Source organism: Fundulus heteroclitus, chromosome 23 (assembly GCF_011125445.2).
Source record: "Fundulus heteroclitus isolate FHET01 chromosome 23, MU-UCD_Fhet_4.1, whole genome shotgun sequence".
Classification (NCBI taxonomy): Eukaryota; Metazoa; Chordata; class Actinopteri; order Cyprinodontiformes; family Fundulidae; genus Fundulus; species Fundulus heteroclitus.
This window is the reverse complement of record NC_046383.1, coordinates 6,775,281-6,797,856: the sequence shown is the minus strand read 5'-3', so window position 1 is coordinate 6,797,856 and position 22,576 is coordinate 6,775,281. Positions and strand designations below refer to the sequence as shown.

Genomic DNA, 22,576 nt, shown 5'->3' with positions numbered 1-22,576 from the left:
TCTATCTATCTATCTATCTATCTATCTATCTATCTATCTATCTATCTATCTATCTATCTATCTACATATATATATATGTTTTAGAGTCTGTAACATTTATCTTGTCTACATGCTTTACATTTTACATTGTTGCACTTATTGTGTTTGCATAAATAATATTATTTTTAACATGAAACAGTTTATTGGTGCTTGAAGGAGAATACATATTACCACAGATTTTATTTTGTACCTCCCTGTAGACATGATTGTTCCCTTGTAATTGTGTAGGTAAAATCAAAAACAACTAATTATTGCTGGGTACCAGTCTTCTATAGTAATATGTTTTAGTAACGCCTTTTAAAGGAGGTAATATTTCCCCATATACCAGTTCTTCAGATCGTCCGGTTTCAAAACTATCCAGCCAAGATCCGAATGGTTGTTGACAGCTACCTCAGCACACCGCAGGAGATGACGTTTGAGAGTGCTCGAGTAAGGCAGCGCGATACGATTAATCTTTCAATTAAATTAGCTGCTTCCTTTACATGTGTTCGTTTCATCTCCCTCAGAAATGTGGCTCGTTCTGCCAGCTCCTCCTGCTGATGAAGTCCAGGCACTCTCAGCTGGACGAACCTGATGTGATCTCCGTGTTTGTTGGCACCTGGAATATGGGTAATCACTTGGGTTCATTGGCCTGAAGAAAAATACCCAATACGGTCAAAATGACCTCCTTTTGTGTCCGCAGGTGGTACTCCTCCTCCTCGAAGCTTGCAGTCGTGGGTGACCTGTTGTGGTTTGGGAAACACTCCTGACGAGACGACCGCTTTGCTTCCTCATGACATCTACGCGTTAGGGACTCAGGAAAACCCTCAAGGGGAGAGAGAGTGGACAGAACAAATCAAAGCGACTCTTCGCAGCTACACTCAAGTCGACTTCAAACTAGTAATTATCGGCACTATTTTACAGCTGGATTTGGGGATTCTTTGTTTCTAGAAGTGCTGTCTCGTTGTTTTCCCCACAAATACCTGGTTACAGATCAAGTGAATACAGTTGAAACCAAAATCACATCCAATGTGTAGAAACATGATGTTCTTATTCTCTGTCTGACATTAACTTAGACCCAACTTTTCCTGTTTTTTGGTCAGCCTTTTCTGTTTGTTGAATGTCAAAACGATGAGAGAAGAAAGTTTTTCAAATTTAGAAGTTTGCATATTCACAACATTTGAGGTAAATGGAGGCACACCTCTAGATGTACGTTAAGGCAAAGCCTAAACATATCAGGAAGAGAATTGTGGACCTCCACAAATCAATTTCCAGATCCCTGAAGATTCAAAGATTCTTTATTGTCAAACGAACAAGGAAACAGGCGATGGACAAGGGTTACAGTGTTTTTTTCCCCATTACACGGTTCAAAAGATCAAAAAAACTAATAAAAAAGATGAAGATTTTAAATATTGTATAAACTAGTTGTCCTTCATGAGTCACAGATAACAAATAATGGTGTAATAAGGTGCTTTAGTGCAACGATTTGAGGCTTCATTTACAGAGATGTGCATTTAAACATTCTGAGATAATAGTGTACAAATAGGCAATAACATTAATGGGCTAGTAACAGTGGGGGTGATTTTAAAGCGTTAAGCTGCATACTCCCATCAGGGCGGGAGAGCCCTCCCAGTTATTTGGAAGAAGCGCATCTAAACTTATTTGTTTTGGCTTTGATGCTTCTGAAGCGTTTACCCGAAGCGTTTAACAGCTAAACTCGTTATGAGTGTGCTGTTCGAGTCATTTTCCACAGCAAAGGAGTGCTGTGCTAAAATGGGCTAAAAGGTCACTTGGAGAGGAAGAAGCCATTACTGCAAAAGTGATATAAAAGCCAGATTACAGACTTTAATTGTAATCAAAGACAAATACTCTAATTTTTAGAGTTGTGTTCTGTTGTCTGATGAGTCTAAAAGTGACATTTGCTACCATTGGAGGAAGAAAGGAGAAGCACATACGCTTGAGAACACCATATTAGCAGTAAAGTACAATGATGTTAACATTATATTGTAGGATTTTTTTGAGGGAGCAGGCACAGGTGCACTTGACATAATAAGATACGATAAGACATTGTTCCTACAGCTGGCTGTTATTGGAATAAATTCAAAAAGCAGCTTCCAATTACAGGAAGTACAAGGAAATCAACACAATATAGGTTGTAGAAAATAAAAAGTGAGATAAAACTGAGTAAAAATGCAATACACATAATGAAAAGGAAACATTATAAACGTAGACATGTATCGTTATTCTAGTGGACTTTGAACCAAAGTATAGTGCCAAATCAGAAACGCCCTTTTTCATTTTTCTGACATTTAAGAAATATTATTATTTTTGATAGTTATAACTGAACAATAACAGGGAAAGTCTATGCATCCTTTTATACTCTGTATGTTAGTATCTGGCCTAAAATGTGTGCTCATCAGGTAAAACAATCAGGCAGCATTCATCTAGTTAAAAAACATTAAATAGAGAGAGCCTTACAAAAGGTGGAGAGAGCCTCTAAAAGTTGTCAAATCTGTTTCGAAATCAGTACTTTTTTTTTTCTACTTACATAAAAAGAAGCTGTATTGTAATGTAACCGGCTGTCCTCCAGGTGGCAGTGCAGTCCCTCTGGAATATGAGGCTGGCCGTGTTTGTGAAGCCGGAGCATGAGAGTCGCATCAGCCATGTGAACACAGCCAGTGTGAAGACTGGTCTTGGGAACACTTTGGGTACGCATGTTTGTATGACCTCTCCATCACACAAAGCAAATAAAAAGCTAAAACAAAACATAAATCCATGTTTAAGTTGAGGTCTGACTATTCTTGCTGTTTCAGGAAACAAGGGAGGAGTTGGAGTCTCCTTCCTCTTTAATGGAACATCTTTTGGGTTTGTTAATTGCCACCTGACGTCTGGAAGTGACAAAGTGCTCAGGTTCAGAAATCACCAGCACTTATAAAAAAATTTCAGCTCACCTATGTTATTTCTGTTGGTGATTTTTTTTCCTGTGCACCATCCTAATACCCAGGAGGAATCAGAGCTTTGTGGACATCCTCAGGCTGCTCTCCCTGGGCGACAAACAGCTCTCGGCCTTTGATATCAGCCTGCGTTTCACCCATCTTTTCTGGTGTGGAGATCTCAACTACAGGCTTGACCTGGATGTACAGGTCGGACTGACTTATTGTTCCCTTTTTTCATCCAGGTATAATCTCTCAGTGAGACTGAGATCAAATACCGACTTTAAAACAGAGACCTGCTCATGAAGGGAGTGGATTTCACAAGAAAAACCTGATATAGAGCATAAACAAATGAAGAGCCTCAATTGTTTTAAAAATAAACGTTTCTTTCATTTTCAGTTCTTATGATTTCAGGTCTTTATTCAGGTATATGTTTGGGGTGTATATTTATAAGCCTTTTCCCCTGACTCTGTTCAGACTCTTGTAACAGATGTTTGTAAAATACATTGACAGCAAAGGCTAAACTGGTTGTGCTATTCAACCCAGATCCACATACCTGGCTACCTGTCCAGGTATGTGATTCAGAACAGGTTGTCAGATCTACACACCTGCCCACGTATAGACAATGGATGGATGTGTGACTTACCCAGATAAAAAACCCAAACTGACCTTTTAATACATTTAAAACCATCCAAATGTCTGCCATATACACATACAATGACTGCAATTCAGCATCAGCATACAGTGATTAGTGATATGCATGATTTACACATCTAGTGATAAAACACAGAGCCCAATGGTATTCATTACATTTACAACAAAGAGGTTAAGATATTTCACTGAGCAGCACAGTGCCTTTTAAAAAGCTGACTCATCATCATCAGTTTTATATGATTTGTTGTGCGTGTCATGTTCGGACCAAATGTTTAGTCTGAATTTCCTTCTAAAAAGATAAATGTGTGAGTTCCAGTTTATAGAGAAGTCTCTCATTAAGAGTTCTAAAGGACAATTTCTGTTTGATAATGATGTTTAAATACTTGACAGATGACGCTACTTAAATTTCAGGCCCTTGGTTTCGACTTTAGGAAGTTTTGAAAACAACTTTTGCCATTTTGGAAATATATTGAACTCAGTTTATCTTGTGTCTAACTTAAAGTGTGTTATACTGGACGAAGCAATATTTATTGTAACAAGTAGAGAAATGAAGCATAAACATAACTGCTCCTGTCATCTTCATAAAATGGTTTAAAGCATTTTATTGGAAATAAAGATTATGTACTGTGATTGAAGAGAGGGGATCTTAGTATGGAGCCCTGGGGTGCTCCTCTTGATACAGTAAGAAATTTTAAACAATGGCCCAACATAGTGGGCACACTGTATTCAAGATGTCAAGTAATTTTAGAAACAATATTCTGCTAATGTGCAGATAAGCCGATATGATGTAGACCTTAGCAAAACAGTTTGTCTATCGTGTTGAAAACTTTTAATAAATCAATGGAAATTACTGCAAAATATTTTCTGCACAGTATTGCACACTGTTGGTAAAATATTGCTATTTCTCTATATATCTTCATATCATCCATATCATCTGCAGGACATCCTGAAACATGTTTCCAAAAGAGAATTCGAGGAACTCATGTTTGCAGACCAGTTGACTCGAGAAAGACAAAAAAGGAAGGCCTTTTTCAATTTCAGTGAGTTCCTGTGACTAAATAGATGCCATATTAAAAAAAAATGCTTAGCTCTAAATGTAAAATAGTTGACTTCTCTTTCTTTCTTTCTTTCTTTCTTTCTTTCTTTCTTTCTTTCTTTCTTTCTTTCTTTCTTTCTTTCTTTCTTTTAATTTGGTGATTAAGAGGAAGAGAAGATCACATTTCCACCCACCTACCGGTATGAGAGAGGTTCCAGAGACTGCTACCTTTGGCAGAAGTACAAGACATCAGGAGTGAGTGTTTGCCAGTTAAATTAAAATTACATCACAAAAAAATTGATGGATAGAACAGCTGAACTGAAGTATAAAAATACACATTAATTGTATGAAAGGTTGCAAAATTGTCTTTGCAAAGTATCAGAACTGCCCATCTAACAATGTGGAGACTGGTCTTTGTAGTCTGGAACTAGGCTTCTGAAATATTATACCAGTCACTGTATAAGGCATTTCATGTTTTGCTTTGTATAATAGTTAGTGTATATGTAAATTTAAGTGTATAGTAAGTAATTTCCGGCACTGTTAGCAACACATAGATTTTTTTGTCACACATATGTACAGTTTAGTTCCAAAATCCACAAATTAAAAGTTGTTGGGCAACTGTGATCTGAGCACAAGATAAGCCAAAGAAGGATGTGCCAGCAGCAGATGAGCTTAAAAAGCTCACTCAAATGCCAAAACAGCAGAAGCTCGTAGGAACTGAGGCTTGATCCCCTGGCTTTCAACTCAGTAAGCCACAGTCCAGACCGCTGAAGCATCACTCCTCCATTCCAAGTATACACTTCTTAAGATCATTTATTTGCAACTTAATCCTATTTCAGGAATTTGTGGGGATGAGTGACTTTGACAGCAGCTGCTTGAGTGCTAAAAATAGCGGGTTAAGAACTAACCTGCCGGCTAAAAGAGGAAAGGAGGGAATCCTTCAATGGATATTCTCTCTCTACCTATATATATATATATATATATATATATATATATATATATATATATATATATATATATATATATATATTAGTATATATATATATATATTAGTATATACATGTGTGTGTGTGTGTGTGTGTGTGTGTGTGTGTGTGTGTGTGTGTGTGTGTGTGTGTGTGTGTGTGTGTGTGTGTGTGTAAAATGGTGTTTTTCTAACTCTGCATTCTTTAGGTGCGAGTTAATGTTCCATCATGGTGTGACCGGATTCTATGGAAGTCCTACCCAGAAACACACATCATCTGCACAGCATATGGTGAGACACGGGTTATCCACAGGAATAATAAGCTTTCGGAAAAACCCAGAAAAAGAAAACAAAATGAATGTGAGCTACACAACCTTAGTTAGCGTTGGTTGAACATTGACACAGATGAAAGTCACCGTGAAGCATTTACATAGTAGATTTTATTTTATTTAAAAAAACAAAAGTACCATGAGCAGTATGAATGATGTCCAACCCGGTGCGGTTGGACATCACACAGAGTCATTTCCTCCAATAAAGGCTTAACTTCTGTTTCCATGTAGATTAATGTAAAAGGTTTTGTTGTTGAAATACAGTGACTTGCATAATTTTTCTTTACCCATCAAAATAGCTCAAACTTAGTCAAATGGGAAAGAAAGCGTCACCAAACGTGGCTTTTCAATTATTTTAAAGTTTAAAAAGAACTGAGCAAAGGTCAGGTCGCCTCCGATTTACGGCTGTTAACTGTTGCGACGACGCGGATAACTGAGAATCAGGCAATTCTTGGTTAGATTTTTTTTGGCCTCTCTGACACATTATTATGCTTTGATCTAAACCCTTCAATTGTAGCATTGTGACCGTATTATAGGATAATTGTCCCGCTGAAAGCTGAACCTCTGCTCCAGTTTCATCCTGCCAGCACCAGGTTTCACTTTTTTATAGCGTTTCGAATGTCGGTCTAAAAGTTCAGTTTTAATGTCACCTGACCAGAGCTCCTTCCCCACATGTTTGCTGTGCGCTCTTTGGGGCAAATTTTGGCTTTCTTTCAACTACTGAACATTCTTTTAATGTTTCATGAGGGTCAGGTCAGTGGACTGTTGAACCTCGTTGGTTTATATGTTCTCCCACCTGACCTGTGGTTTTTGTGCAGCTACTATGGGCCTCTTGGCTGCTTCTCCCTGCCTGGCCACACCTTGGTAGGCTTGCGTTTGGAGCGATGCAATTTCCATGTTGAAATGATGGGATGAACGGTGCTCTTTGAGATGTTTCAAACTTGGAAGATCCTTGTAACCCTGCTTTAAACTTATCAACAACTTCCCCCTGACCTGCCTGGTCTTTATGATGCTGTTTGTTCACTAATGTTCTCCAATTAACCTCTGAAGCCTTTTGCAGAACAGCTGTATTCATATTGAGATCAAATGACACCCAGATGGACTTTATCTGGGTGTCTATGTTTACTAACTGAGTGAATTTTGAAGGTGTATCGCTGCACAAACCTTTCTCTATGGTAAATGGGACTAAACACACCTCTGTTTTTAGTCTTAATTGAAATAACAGCTGAAAAGCAAGAATAATTTAGATTCCACCTCTCAATCATGCTTTACCTTGTGTTGATGTTTCACATAAAATCCCATGAAAATACATTGAAGTTGGCGTTTGTGAAAATGTTCAAGGGATATTAATTGTCTTGCAAGGCCCTGCCACACTGTGTGTGCTTCATCGTGGCATCAGCAACTGGGTATTTAGGCTACTGTATGTGGTTTTATAAAAACGTTATACTAAAGGAGCCTTTTTTGTTACCAGGTTGCACTGATGACATCTTTACAAGCGATCATTCGCCTGTTTTTGCCACCTTCGAAGTGGGAGTGATGTCGCAGTGCAGCTCCAAATCAGGTGATTCTGTTATTGTGAATCTTTGGTTACATAAATAGCTGGAATATGATTGAATATTTCTGTTAATTCAACAATATGTCTGGCTCTTTCTTTTAATTAAACAGATTTAAATACCAGCGTTGAAAGGGCCTGGATTGAAGTTGAGGAAATCGACACCATAGTGAAGACGGCAAGCAAGGCAAAGTTCTTCATTGAGTTTCATTCCTCGTGCCTTGAAGGTGCGGCGTCCTGTTTGAATTGACTCTAAGGCAGAATAGAACTCAGTTTTAGAAATGAACCTCTAACTTTGCTCACAGAGACACAACGCTCCAGTGAGAATAATTTACAAAGCTGTGATATTCCTGGGTTTCTCAAACTGGGCTGGACCTGCAAGCAGCTCCCAAAGGTCAGTGACTGCTGCAAAAATTACAAAAGAAATGGTTCAAAACAACGACAAAAAGTTATGCTACTGTTTTTTCTTTTCTAACTTTAGTTTTGTTTACGTCTGTCAAAGCTCATTCCAGTCTTGTCTGATCTGGAGTACCTTCAGGATCAGCACTTGCTGTTATCTGTGAAGTCATGCGATGGATTCGAATCATACGGTCAGTCCGAAGCACATTCTGGTAAAATAGGCTCGTCTGTACCATTACAAATCTTACCCAAAGAAACAACAAGTCATTTTTGTAGCGTTTACCCTCATTACAGGGATCAGTGCTGAAGATTATGCCAACATTTGTAAACAAAGTTTGCAATTTTGAGCTTTACTTTTCAAAGCACAAAAAATAATCTGCACAATGAATGGAGGTGCATGGTGCTCACACTTCAATTTTATTTAAAAAGTCTCAATGTCAGTGAAAATTATAAATTTTCTTGCATTAGAAGAACAGCCTGGAAGATCAACACATTGTCCAAAATATGCACTGCTAACTCATTCAATTTAACAGTGTTTTTTTTTTTTTTTACAGAAAATAAGATAAACAAATAAATTGTTTCCATTGTTTAATATTTAGTTGCAGCACCCTTTGTAGCAGTCACTGCTAACAAGCGAACTCTGTGTGACACAATGAGATGTTTGTGTTTGCAGGATTAAAGAGGAGCGTTTACGCTCTGCGATTTTTAGATTTGTCCATGTTGTACTGTAAAAAAAGTATTTCCCCCATTACTGATGCCTTCTGATTTTGATTTTGTGCCGCACTTAAACATTTCAGGTCATCAAACCTGTTTTTAAATCAGACAAAGATAAACTGAGTAAATATTAACATTACAATACAGCCCGGCTCAATGTAAAAAACGAGTAATAAAATATAAATACATTTGAAAACTATATTTTGTGTTTGATGAGCTTCAACATTTAAGAGTGACCAAAAAGCAAAGCAGAAGTAAAGGAGCAAATACTTTTTTACAGCACTTTACTAAAGGTTTGCAGGTAAAAATCAGACAAACGCATGCAACTGAATAACTTTTCACCAGAAATTAAGTTTTGTTTCAATTAGCTGTGGGGGGGCCTTGGAAAAAAACAAAACACTTTCACCAGTTGTTAACTAAAAATGATTTCCCCAGGTGAATGTTGTGTTGCTCTGCGGTCAGTGATGAGTGCGTCGCAGAAATTTGAGACATTTCTGAGTCACCGCGGTGAGGAGATGGGCTCCATACGAGGACGGGTCAGAGTTCATGTGCCCAAGGACAGGAGAGGAACTCGGCCGAAGGTTTATGGTAGGTCAGCAGAAACTGCCCTGTTCGGAAACTCTGCCTCGCTTGCACTATCACTTCCCACTAAAGCCTCGTCTCCACTCTCACTGCGTTCTTTGACTCTCCTGTGAGCCCCATGTTGCTTCCTCTATCTGGTTCCCCAATGATCCCTGGCTTGGCTTTACGCGCTTGCTGGTATCTATCGACTGCTTCCTCTTTTGGCTCCTGACTGACTGACGCTGACCGGATGCATCATGAGACACTGAAACAGGACAGATGGGTATTAGGCCCCAAGGTCAGGCCCAACACACACAAACACAACTTTGCTGTGTGACTGCGAACTGGCACAAGTCTTCTTGCATGCAAGGAACACAGAGTTTGAAGAAGTTTGCAAAATTAGGTTTTCATTTCCCCTAACCTTTTTTTTTTTTTTTTTTTTTTCAGACTTGTTCTGTTTTGAGAAAGACGATAAAGGTCCTGGAAAGGAACACGTGTCTCTTGCAGCAACACGGATCCCAGTGACTAGGTATGAATGTCTCATTGTTAAAGTGCTATATTGTACAAGAACAATCGTTTCAGTTCTGAGGTCCAGGTTATCAGAGGGTCATGCAGCACATTTCCAGAGGTGGGTAGAGTAGCCAAAAATTGGCATATTTTTACTCAAGTAAGAGTAAAAAGGTATTCACTAAGAACTAATCAAAAATAACTAACATCTGATGATTTAATGTTTAAAAATTATATAATCAGACGGACATAAATATAAGGTTACATGCAAATTATAGTATTTCAAAGACAAAATATACACTAAAGACATTAAAGACATAATAAAAAAATTTCTAAATAATTTTTTTCAACATTAAAATTGAAAGCAATACTTACAGCAGTTAATGTATATACAATATGTTAGAACAGTGCAAAGTACTTCCAAAAACAATATCGACTGTTTACTGTACACAAGATAACCTGAGGAAAATTCAAAAGTTTGTTATCAAATATAATCTTATTCATTTAAGAACAATATGCAAAATAACCCCACCCTGCAAGAAAACGTTATTCCCCCTTAAACCTAGCAACTTGTTGGGCCGCAACAACTGCCAAAAGGTTTTGGTGATAACTGGGAACGAGACATTTACATGACCGTGGCGAACATTTGTTGCAAATTTGTTTTAATTCAGCAACATTGGATGGATTTTGAGCATGAACTGCCTTTTTTGGGTGCTGCCACAGCATTTCAATTGGATTTAAGTCTGTAATAGGTCAATAGGTCTCTCCTGGCTCTTGGTTTTGTTGAGATGTATTTATTTATTTATTTTACTCTTTTCAAGGTTAAGAAGCACCTTTCAGCTTCTGCTATAGTCATTATGTAATGATATTGATCTTGAAAACAGTGACAGTCTCTGAAAAGTTCTCTTCTCCATGAATGACTAAAATAGGTCCACAGCACCACAAAGGCCTCTGAACTCTTCTTTGCTTTAGATAAGCAAATCCTGTTGCTGCAGGATTTTGAAAAGGAAGATCTTGCTATTGTGTCTACTGCAGTTGTTATATGATTTGAAATATTTTGGAATAAATGTAATTGTCATTACAAAACCCCACAAAGATAGCGGTAACTAGGTCACAGGCTGGAACATCTTGGCAACATAACTCTGACATTTCAAAACACATTTCCCCTCTAACAGATATTACAACATCAAATCAAACATGGACAATAACAGACTTCTAAAAAATAAACTTACCTCTTGTGCAACACTTGGATGATGTTCTGAGCTGAGTATGCAACACTTCTTTGGTGGCAATATTTCACTGGTTTGCTCACATGTGGAATGGAGAGAATTTCCGTGAATGATAAAGAAAAATACTAATAATCAGAAAGGGGAAATATATGTTTAGTAGGTCCTGTTTGAGCTGCTGGATGCTCCCTTTGATGTGGGCTGAGTCTATATTCTTTCTTTGGAGCTCGGCACAGAGAACATCCACATGTGGCAATGATGTGGTTAAAGTTCCAGAAAGAACTTCAATTCCTGATGTTATAGCAGCATCGACATGTTTGCATTTTTCAGAGAGATGTTTAAGTTCTCTGATAACCACTACTGTCCATAAAACTTCAGTGCCAAAAACAAGCAGGGAAAGCAATAAAGAGCATTTCTAACGTCACATCCAGCTCGCCAACTGTGTTTGGCATAGCAGAAGTGTCCATACATGGTCACTTGCCTGATCCTTGGTTTTTTTTTACTGATCAGTCTGGTCCAAATTCCTTTATGGTTTTTTTTATCCTCTAGCAAAAACTATTATTTTGTAAATAAATTACTTTCTTCCTTCTTTCTGCAAATAGTCTGACTTTTCAACAGGTATCATGAATTATTCTTATGGGAATGACACAAAAAGTGCTGATGCGCCCAGGACGCAGAGATTTGGTCCCCGGGGACAATATTTAAGCAACCAATTAGAGACCAGCATGGAGTTAAATGGAAGCCAAAAGTTTAAAAACAGACGCATGCACTCATCTGGCAAGTGACACTCGACATTGAAATGCATGAATATATGGCTCCAAACCAACCCAAAAGGGAATGGAAATGCGGATAGATCTAAAGTCAGACATATTTTATGAGTGAACAGATGCGAAAATTACTTCTTATATTGTAATGTTTGTTTACTGCATCTGCCGTTTTCCTGCTATTTTGATGGGGCTGCTCTAACTCTCCCACATTAACAAGCCTCTCCACCGATCGTTGTCCTGCTGCATAACCTAAATTTACTTAAACTGAAGGCTGAAGGTCACAAAGTGACAGATATTCTCCTTCATCATTTTTTTTGGTACAGAGCAGAATTCATGGTGCCATATGTTGAGCAGGTCTTGAAGAAAGCCCCGACCATCACACTATGACATCCATGCTTTTTAGTAAGATGTTCTTTTTCTGAAATGATGATAATATTACAGCAGAGATAATTGGACTCACACCTTCTAAAATGTACCACTGTAGTCTTTTCAGTCTACAGAACATTTTCCCAAAAGTAATTTATTTCAGCAACGCTTTTCACCTTATGATGCTTCCATGGAAGCCATTTTTTGCTGCCCCTTCCTTATTGTCAAATCACAAATCACTAAAATTAATTGTTGATGCGCTCTAGGAGTAATTTTGGTATGTTAGTCACTAGTTAGCAAGGTTCACCACTGTTTCATATTTTCTTCATGTTTGGGTATTGACTCTAACGGTGGTTCACTTGCGTCCCAAACCCTTAAAAATGGTGTTATAAATCTCTTTCCATACTGACAGATGTCCGTGACTTTGTATCTCTTCTTTTCCTTGTGAAAGTAAAATTAAATGTCCAAAGAAAATGGCTTAGCTCAGCAAATTTCTGATTTTCATAATTTAAAAACTGCACCTCGTGTTTACTCAAAATACTCAAAGGCAAACAATTTTAACTTCACTCTAACACTTAGTGACTGCCACAGTAAAAAGCAAACCTATTATCCTATGCAGTACTGTACAAGCTCGTTGTACCAAATACAGGTAAAGTATGTCATCATTTGTTAAACTGCGAATATTATTCAGCCTTGTTCCCGCTGATTCTCTAACTTGGAACAAGTACTTAGATAAGTTGAGATATGTTTTCAGATATTTTTCTGCTTTAAAAGTAAAGGAAACACTGCAAGTTCTCCAAATTTTCTCCATAACACTTTTTTGAGACCTTTCTGAGGAAGCAAGATTCAATGTGTTTGGACAGCTTCTCTTTTTGGCTGCCAGTGTTTAGTAGCTCTGCATCACAGCTGGTTTGTCCATATTCAGCTTTGAAATAAATGGGACAAAGTTTCTTCAGGTCATTTCCTTCTTCCACCACCAGAGGCAACCCAGGTTTATCAATGTACAACTGGAAATAATGTCTAGAACATCCATAGAAATGTCTGACTGTTTAATATTTTGAGAAAAATAACCTTTTCATTTGTTTTTATTGCCCTACTCTGGTATCTTATTGAGTTATTTTGTGCCTGAGAGGAGTGAAACATCTCAGTCAATCTCGGTTGCCCTACAAGAGCTCTAGGGCTGAAATTCAGTTCAATTCAGTTTATTAAATAGCACCATTTCACAACACATGTCATCTCAAGGCATGTTACAAAGTCAAATTCAATCAAATCATACAGATTGATCAAAACGTTTCCCATCTATGGAAACCCAGCAGGTTGCATCAAGTCTCTCCAAGCAGCATTCACTCCTGAAAGAGCGTAGAGCCACAGTGGACAGTCGTCTGCATTGTCCATGGCTTTGCAGCAATCCCTCATACCGAGCATGGATGAAGTGACAGTGGAGAGGAAAACTCCCCTTAAACAGGAAGGAAAACCTGCAGCAGAAACAGGATCAGAAAGAAATGCTCATCTGCCTCGACCTACAACAAGAGAGACAAACAAGTACACACAATGATCCATGAATCTCTTCTACATTAGATGGTAATAGTGGATGATCTGTCTTCCCTGGATGATATTACAGCCAACAAATGCCAGACCAGGTGTACCTTCTATAAAGAGAAAAAAAAAGACAGAGAAAACATAAAGTTAAAAGTTGAAATAACAACAAACAATGCAAATTGGAGAACAGTAGGAGAATAAGTTTAGTTAAGGCCCAATATGCTTAGGCACTAGTTGCTGTTGGTTGAAAACAACTCCATGGGTATTTTTAGCACAGATAACTAGTGCATTAGTTTCAGATGAGATTGTTTTCACTCTTGGAAAACATCCCTTATGAAAACCAAGACACTGAGCAGGTAAACTCCTGTTATATGGGGACACAACAATGCATTAACTACCTTAATGCTATCTAATTTTGAATAGAAAAGAAAAAACTTTTTGTTGTCCAACAGTGGGGAAATTCAGGTGTACTAGCAGCAAGGTGAAAGGCAAATGTACCATGTAGATAATGGGTCGATGCAGCAGGGCCAGCTGACAAATTGGGACAAATCTTTCAACCATCCTAAATCTTCTGCAGCCTGGGAGTTTGATTTATGACCAAAAATTGTGTTCAGGCTCTTCCAAACCATAGACATTGGTAGATGCCCCAAGGACTGACGCTGCCTACTGGAGCTGATGTTTCAGCATGGACGCCATCTTGGATGGGTCTCTCATGTGTATTTATTTGTACTGAGGAAGTTTTTTGCCCAACTAAAATAAATCATAACTCCCTGAATTCTTACCTGATTTTCACATGGTTTGGTTTGTTGCTAATGGCAGAGATGTGGTTATGATACAGGACACTGTAAAACAAATAACCCCACACATTTTAATGCTGAAATATGCTGTTTAAACAACATATTTAATACATGTATGCTCTTTAACAGACAGACATATGGCATATTGATGTATAAATACATAGTTTCATACTGAAATACTTTGTATTGTGCCATTAAACAAAGGCATTCCATATTAATAAATATATACATTGATACATTTTATATTTAAATAAAGAAACAAGCAATGTAATCCACATCTGTTTTCCACAAGAAAACAGATGTGGATTACATTGCAGGCTGCAGCAGCATTGGCAGAGGAGCGAACATACAGTTATCACAATAATATGTGTAAACTCACTTGGTAATTTGATATGGCCTCATAATAGCTAGCAGCTCAATATCCTTACTGCAGAGAGTCTCTTTAATAGTTAAATGCCCAGAGTTGCTTATAGTAGTCTATCACTCACAAACACAGCCAGACCCCCTCCTGACTTCTTACTACTCTTCTTGGTTCCTTCTGCCTGGAATAAATGAAAACAGTCCAAGTTTATGTGTGTGTCAGAGTTAATACATTTCGCCACATCTCAACCAGCATGAGCAAACTTGAAAAGTCACTTGCTGTCAGTCCAATTTATACCAACAGCAACCTGTAGCACAAATTATTGCATTAAATTTTAGATTGTTTTAGCACACTTATTTTACTCTGAAAAGCTGCAAAGAAACATTTTGTTCATATAATTAACTTTTCCCCTGCCGGGGCACGGCAAGGCAAGGCAAGGCAAGGCAAGGCAAGGCAAGACACCTTTATTTGTATAGCACATTTCAGTACATAGACAATGCAAATGCTTTATATGATTAAAATATAGGAAAATAAAACAGAATAAAAGCAAGTTGGAATAAAATGTAGAAACAAAATAAAACATGGGAAAATAGAAACTAAAAGCAAATATTAAAAACAGGACTACAAAGTTGAACTAATGATGTTTCAGTAAAACAGTTTAACTAGAACAGTCGAAGGCAATCCTAAACAAATGTGTTTTTAATCTTGATTTAAATTTAAATGCAATCTATTCCTTTCAGGGCATCGGGAGTCCCTGTTAAACCTACGGCGAACAGCTACACCAACCCTGCCTACTTCATCTTTGAAGGTGTGTCAGTTCCACACAGGGCGGAAGTGGCCATTTCTCAGCGAAGGGACCCACCGGTGATCTGGTCTGGAAACGAGGCCCTGCAGCTTCCAAAAGTTTCAGGGCGGCAGGGCTTTGACAGGAAACCCTGCCGCAGATCCGACTTTACCGAAATTGAAATTCCAGCCATCCTGTCCCGGTGCAATCTAACAAAAGACCTCCATCCGTCCCAAACCAACTCGTCCTATCAGCTCTTTCCAGCCCAAAGCCCATCTCCGATGCGTCCTCCTTCAAGAAACGCCATCCCTCAGTTCCAGGAAAAGACTTCGCAAATCAGAGACCAATACCAGGGAAAACTAAATGTTGTTCAGGACTCCATGCAGCCTGAGAGCAACATGCAACAAGCAAACCACTTAGAAATCATAAAGGAAAAAAACAGAAGAGATAAACACCACCTTCTCACCAGGAGGACAAATGCCATCCACACAAAGTCCCCTTCAATCCTGCCTTATACCCCCACCCCCTTATCCCATTGTCAGCACTCTGTTTCCTGGATCAGCGATAAGCAGCCCCCAACCGGAGACAACTCCCTCACTGCTTTGCAAATTGCCAAGTCTCTTAGTGAGGTTGACTTCTTCCCTTCAGAGGAGAAAGTACCATCCACAGTCAGGCAGCGGGCGAGTTATGGAAATGGCCCCTCCATGCATGGAGACAGAGGCTACAGCAGGGATGTGGAGGTAAGATCCTGCTTATAAACACAGATTTAAAATGATGCTACTCATGACTCCTTGTTCTAAATAGATTTTACTTGATCTCAATGCAGGTGTCTGTCCTGAAAGGTGCACCAGAAACTGTGCAGGAGCTTCTTAGTACCTTAGGTCTTCAAAGGTACACCCCGGGACTTAGCTTCAATGGCTGGGATGATCTGGATTATTTCAGGTGAAGAATTTTGGATGCAGGAATAAGTTAATAATTAATAGGGAAAATATATTCAGTCTCTCACAAATAGTACATTTTTGCAAATACTAAATAGAAACTAAACTTGGTACTACAAAATAATTCTGTCATTTCACATCTTAGATTTTACAGACTGCAATGTAAAAACAACATTGTTATATTTTTTATTTTTTTTCCCAATTGGTAAAAACTTTTATTTATGTTCTAGTTTTTAGGGAGACTTTAAGAAAATGTGTCTCTGAATAGGTTTAATTGCCAATTTGCTTCATACAATAAGGAATCCAACTTCAGTTCCACTTTGCTCCCAGTGAAGATAGTTTAATATACAAACAAGGTAAATAGAATTTTTTTCTGGTGCATATGAAAATAGACATTTTAAGAAAGAGGATTAGGTTGGTGCAAATAACCATGGTATTGATCCTGGTACGGATTGCTGAGTGTTCATCAGCTTTAACTTGGAGGTAATTTGGGGTGTCTACTCTGGAAGTCCACCATCATCTCCAAAGTCTTGAGTGGGTTAAGCTCCTGGTGGTTCTGGTGACACCAGTGGACCAGGTGATCCACCACTTGATGCATACTCGTCGCCGTCTTGGATCAGACCAATGAAAATGGTGTCATCTCCAAACTCCAGGAGTTTCACAGATGAGTCAGCTGAGGTGCAATCAGTTATAGACAGGGAGAGGAGGAGTTGGGCGAGAACACATCTTTGGATCGCTTTGGTTCTGATGGTTCTGGTGCTGGAGAAGACGCTCCCCAGTCCCACCTGCTGCTTATAGGTTAGGAAGTTGGTGATTCCTTAACAGGTGGAGGCTGGTACTGTGAACTGGGTGAGCTTCTGCTGGAGGATGTCTGGGCTGATTGTATCGAAGACTGAGCTAAAGTCCAAATCCCTGGGTGGTCAATGGGGGTGTAGGTTTAAGTGTAATCCCTGGTGAGCAAACTCCCCATGATGGTGAATTTCCTGGGGATTAGGATGATGGTGAGGTATTTAAAGCAGGAGGGATCCTCACACAGTTGTTCCTCACAAAACCTGATATATAATGTCAGTGTCAGTAAAATAATTCTGGTCAGTGGATGGACCTTAAAGGTGCATAGCCACGTTATTTGACTTTTTTTTATTTATACGTCAGTAGCTCGCTCTGGATGCATACAATGTTTTTCTGAAAGATAATCACATCCTGCTGTCATATTAGTTGTTATTTTGGTGTTTTATGTTTTGTTTTTGCTCAATTTGTTAGTAAATAAAGCCTTTTATGGTTATTTGCGAAATTACCAGAAGTACGTACTGCTCTTGCACAGCAGGGGTTAAAACAAGGAAGCGGCTAACGGCTGTTAGCATCTCCCAGCAAAACAATGAAGAATTGTTCTGATATGAGGCTCTTAAAATTGCTGTAGATTGGTGTATTTAATTAATAACAGTTGGACTTCAATCACGCTGAGCTGCCGCTTTACTGTGAGGCATTGCGGAGGGTCAGGCTCGGCCTGGCATTATTTACAATTGATTTATAAATTAGGCAAACCGGCTTTATGATAGTTCTGCGATACTGCTGCTAGATGTTGCCACGTCTGTTTATATTTGTTTATTTCGCCCGAGAGCTAATTATTTTTTGGCTCAAAAAGGACTATCAAAACACTACCAAGATGGAGGCTTGGTGTACATAACCTTATTTTATCATGATCAAATGTTTTTTTTTGTATTATGTGGCTATATATACCTTTAAAGTTATTGATATGGAACAGGCAGTGATCAGAAAGTCTAAAAGCAGCCCTACTGACAATGTGGTATGCATCTTTTAAAGCTGTGTAACAATGATCCAGTGTGTTTTATTCTTGATGGGGCACTTGATATGCTGTTTGTATTGTAGACATTCATTAGGGAGGTTTGCACTGTTGTCTGAGACTTGGATGTTTTTTTTTTTTTAACATGTCTTTTATCAGCTCAGTGAGCTGCATTTCAGGCTCTGATGTGTTGGCTTGTGATGGGATGTAAACACCATCCAGAGCAGAGGAGGAGAACTCTCTCGTTGTTAGCTTCATGGCCAGGAAGGTGCAGATACATTTACAGGAGGAGGTGATTAACGTTTAAAGGCAGAACATATTGAACAATATTTTAAGTCAACACACACAATTTAAAAGATCAGTAATTCCAGTAAAATGCAAGTTCGATGACCCCAAAGCATTTTACACTACAGTCTGTCATTCATACATTCACACCCTGATGGGGATGAGCTATGAAGGACAACCTCCCTAACTCTTGTGCCACTGTCACCCATGATATGCATGTTTAATCTTGAAGCAAACTGCATTACTATCTCTTAGCCAACAGAAAACAGGCGTTTTTCACACACTCTCAGAAAGCTCTTGTACAATGTTTCACCTTTTTCTACTTCCTCTTTTTGTCTCTTTCAGTCTGACCAATCACTTCCCTCCCTTCCTGTCTTTGAACAACACACGATCTCCTATCTAAAAGCTAACAATCATTAAAAACATATGTACTTTAATAATACAGTACAGAATACAGAATAACACAATACTGGATTTTTTATATTATCTCTTCACATCTCACACTCTATTTCTCCCATTTTGTTTAGGTTTTAGTTTGGTATCTTTGGCTATGATTTGTGGAACATCTTTGCACTGTAGCAGGACAAATTTAGCTAGCTATGATTTTAGTAGAGCTTTAACTGTATCGGTTACAATTAAGTATCAGTTGTGTGAAAATTGTCATGACTTCTCCATATCACACCCATATAGATGACCCTATCTTTGCCCCCTCTAACTGGATTTATTTAAATGTCATTGCAAACTGGACATATACAGTACACACAATGTTTTGAGCAGGATCCAATTTTAACCAATGAGTGATATCAAAACATTCAGCAAATGTTAGTTACAAGTTTAGTTACAAAGGCCATTTAGAAATACCTCTGATTTAATAGAACCCCATGAAATAAGATTAAAGACGTGCTCTGACTATATTTCCCATGTCTTTGGTGACATTACAACAAACAACAGGAAGATCAGAAATTTTGATCTTACATTGTACCAGTGCAAATTTAATATTTTATCCATATCAGTGCTTTTATTAGACAAAATTAAAGCAAACCTTACATAAAGGTTTTTAACACAGTGCCAAACACATTGTGTATTGTTGTTTCCCTCTATGAATCCTCCCTAGAGGATTTGTTGGGAATTCTTTGTTGTGTCCTCTGACACAACAAAGAGTTCCCAATATGGCAACAGTTTTGCAGAGCTCGAGCCGATGCTTTGATGGTGGAAATAGAAATAAACTAAGCAAGCAAATCCCACGAGGTCAACTTGATGCAATTTTGATTATAGTGTTGCAAAGCATTTGTAGATAAATTACTGATGGGAAAGATGTGGGTGACTTCTGGGCAAAGCCTCTACAGCTGATGGTGCTTAAGACAAAATACCAAAACTGGAAGGAAATTATCCCAAAGGAAGTTTTGTACTGAGGTGATGAGGGTAAATACACAACAATCTAAAAACTTTAATTATATTAAAACAAAAGAACCAGTTTATAACTTCGTAAAAACTGAAAACAACTGTAAAATAGATGTATATTCACTGTTACGGCTACTCTTGCATCAAAATAGTTTCCAAAAATCAAAAATTGCCAGAGTAGTTCTTAGGAGGAGGTTTTGCGACTCACTCAAAACAAAAAGCACTCGTGGAGAATTTCCCAGTTTCAAAAGGTGTGTTTTCTTTACTTACAAAAGTAACAAAAATATTCTCCGAGTTGACTTACAAAAAATTCTAATATAAATGTTAACTGGTCTGTGTGTGTGTAGAAAAACTGTTTCACTCCTCACTCCTTCACCAACCAATCAGATCCCCCTCAGCAGCTGCTTCTACTTGTTAATCTCAGCAGGAGGCTGACTGACAAGGAGGAGGGTCTAAGCAAAACCAATAAATAAACAAATAAACAATAGCTCTACCATTCACACAACCTTAGATCTGTAACATTAATAATTTAGCAAAAAACAAATTAATCTAATCCTTAATAGGTCTCAACATCCCGGCCCCTAATTGTTAGCCTTAGCAAAATAACAATTACAAAAATAATACTCACAGGAGCCTAGTATCTAGCAAAAACATTACATAAATTTAATCCTTTAGTCTATAAATGTTACCTAGAGCCTCTCAACATTTCTAATGCTTAAAGCAGTCCATAGTAAAGGTTAGAAAGTCTTATTTCATCCAGCTGCATTAAAAGACAGAGCTTATCTATTGGTCACTGGATGGCATTGGCTTTGGTTTTAACCAAAACGCTTCTAACAAAGCATCCGGAAAAATCTTCATAACACGACCTGTTGTCCATGCACTCCTTAATTATCCACAATAACAACCAGATCTCCAGGGCTGAAGTTCCTCTTTTTAAATTTGCTTCGTTCTTGCATGAGTGGGAGATACTCCCTTATCCAACGTCTCCAGAAAAGATCTGCAAGATACTGTGCTTGTCTCTACCTTCTTCTTGAATATTGATCTGTTTTCTCTAAGACTCCTGGTGGTATGGTTGCTTTTCCTTTCAGCTGGAGTAAATGGTTTGGTGTTAGTGGTTCCAGGTCATTAGGGTCATTTGACACTGAAGTTAATGGCCTGTCATTTAGGATGGCTTCCACTTCACATAGTGCTGTTGACAGGGTTTCATCGTCCAGTGTTTGTTCCTTTAGAACTGATGCGAGTGTCTTTTTGATTAGACGTATTAGTCTTTCCCAGACTCCACCGTGGTGAGCCCCAAAGGGAGTGTTAAAAATCCATTTTATTCCCTCTATTGTAAAACATTGCTTTTTAACAATTGTTTTTGCACAATGTTGTATTTTATGCTGAATTTTCAAGTGTCCTTCTGTGTTAAAGGATTTTGAGAGAAACCTTTTTCACTGGGAAAAATTCAGACACAACAGTCTCAGAGTGAACTCCAGATAAAGTTTAGTTCACATGGATGACATGTTTCCACATCAAAGAAGAGGCGGCCTCTTTCAGGGCCAGTAAGGGAACAAAATGCTTACAGGAAAGAAAGCATGTCTTATTCTGACTTGCTTTTGTAAATTAGTAACACTTCTCTTAGCTAAAATTTTCTCTTGAAGTAAACTTCTGTATCTGTGTAGATCTTTCCCACAGGATTTAAGATATTGCAATGTGACAGTCAGGATGTAAGTTTATATTCAACTCTAAGCTGCATTTTGTTTCTTCTCTTGACTATTTGTCTCCTGCAGTGGGATCACTGAGGAGGATCTGTGTGCCGCAGGTGTAACAAACCCCTCACATCGGCGCAGGATCCTGGAAAACCTTCCCAGGAACTGGAACTGACTGAGAGACGATCGTACAAAGTCCTGTTCTGTGCTGCTCTTAACTTGAACTGGAGAAACTTTCAGAACTGAAAAGAGCTTGCTCTGACCTTAAGAAGCATCACATTTGCTGGACACCTATCGTATTTTAATCTACTCAGCTAAAACTGTAACACAAGGTTACCTGTGCCAAAACAGAGAAGGAAACATAATGCATGAAGTGCTTATTGTACATTATATGTTGTTCGGCAACATCTTAGATAACTGACCAATAAATGGAAGAAATTATAATGATATTAAAGCCTTGGTACAAAAACGAGTTCTGTTCAAGTTAATGTTTACCACCCATTTTCCACTGTGTACATTTCTTGTACTTAGCTTTTATTGAGCCACAGTAACAGGTCTAATAATAAATCAAAAGATCATTAGATCCAACAATATCTACAGGAAGACAGCTTTGAAGCCTCTAGAGGAACCATTCCATCTGTCTTTTTGTTTTCTCTGTCATAATGTTGCCATCACATCACTTAATCAGTTGCTGTGTCTACTGCGCAGGGTTATAAGGTTCATAAAGCAGCACTTGACTGTCACCGAGCAATAATGTGTCATCTCATGCTTTCAAGCAACAGACAAAAAACGCATATCTCCCATTTATGGTCTCCATTTTCCATTTCAGAGCTCTACTAATGTCCTGTATTACCCTGTCCACGTGTTTTTATCACGCTAACTAAATGATTTAGTGCTGCAAAGCCACACAGGCGCACGCGATGTTGGTCAAATATGTCAATATTTGGAATACA

At 38.3% G+C, this 22,576-nt stretch overlaps 1 protein-coding gene across 2 annotated transcripts in view; it reads left to right on the top strand.

Moving 5' to 3' along the window:
* The window catches only part of inppl1b (inositol polyphosphate phosphatase-like 1b), a 36,809-nt gene extending 14,593 nt beyond the window's left edge, over positions 1-22,216 (top strand). For both annotated transcript variants that reach the window (XM_036127297.1, XM_036127296.1), the window contains exons 10-27: positions 368-468; positions 546-648; positions 722-918; positions 2,609-2,726; positions 2,832-2,928; positions 3,023-3,161; positions 4,546-4,645; positions 4,808-4,896; positions 5,815-5,896; positions 7,406-7,495; positions 7,600-7,713; positions 7,792-7,880; positions 7,989-8,076; positions 9,035-9,187; positions 9,608-9,689; positions 15,464-16,247; positions 16,334-16,449; positions 21,705-22,216. In XM_036127297.1, the coding sequence (XP_035983190.1) occupies positions 368-468; positions 546-648; positions 722-918; positions 2,609-2,726; positions 2,832-2,928; positions 3,023-3,161; positions 4,546-4,645; positions 4,808-4,896; positions 5,815-5,896; positions 7,406-7,495; positions 7,600-7,713; positions 7,792-7,880; positions 7,989-8,076; positions 9,035-9,187; positions 9,608-9,689; positions 15,464-16,247; positions 16,334-16,449; positions 21,705-21,798 (2,636 nt within the window). In that variant the 3' untranslated portion in view covers positions 21,799-22,216. The remainder of the gene's footprint in view (positions 1-367; positions 469-545; positions 649-721; positions 919-2,608; positions 2,727-2,831; positions 2,929-3,022; positions 3,162-4,545; positions 4,646-4,807; positions 4,897-5,814; positions 5,897-7,405; positions 7,496-7,599; positions 7,714-7,791; positions 7,881-7,988; positions 8,077-9,034; positions 9,188-9,607; positions 9,690-15,463; positions 16,248-16,333; positions 16,450-21,704) is intronic.
* The last annotated feature ends 360 nt before the right edge of the window (positions 22,217-22,576 follow it).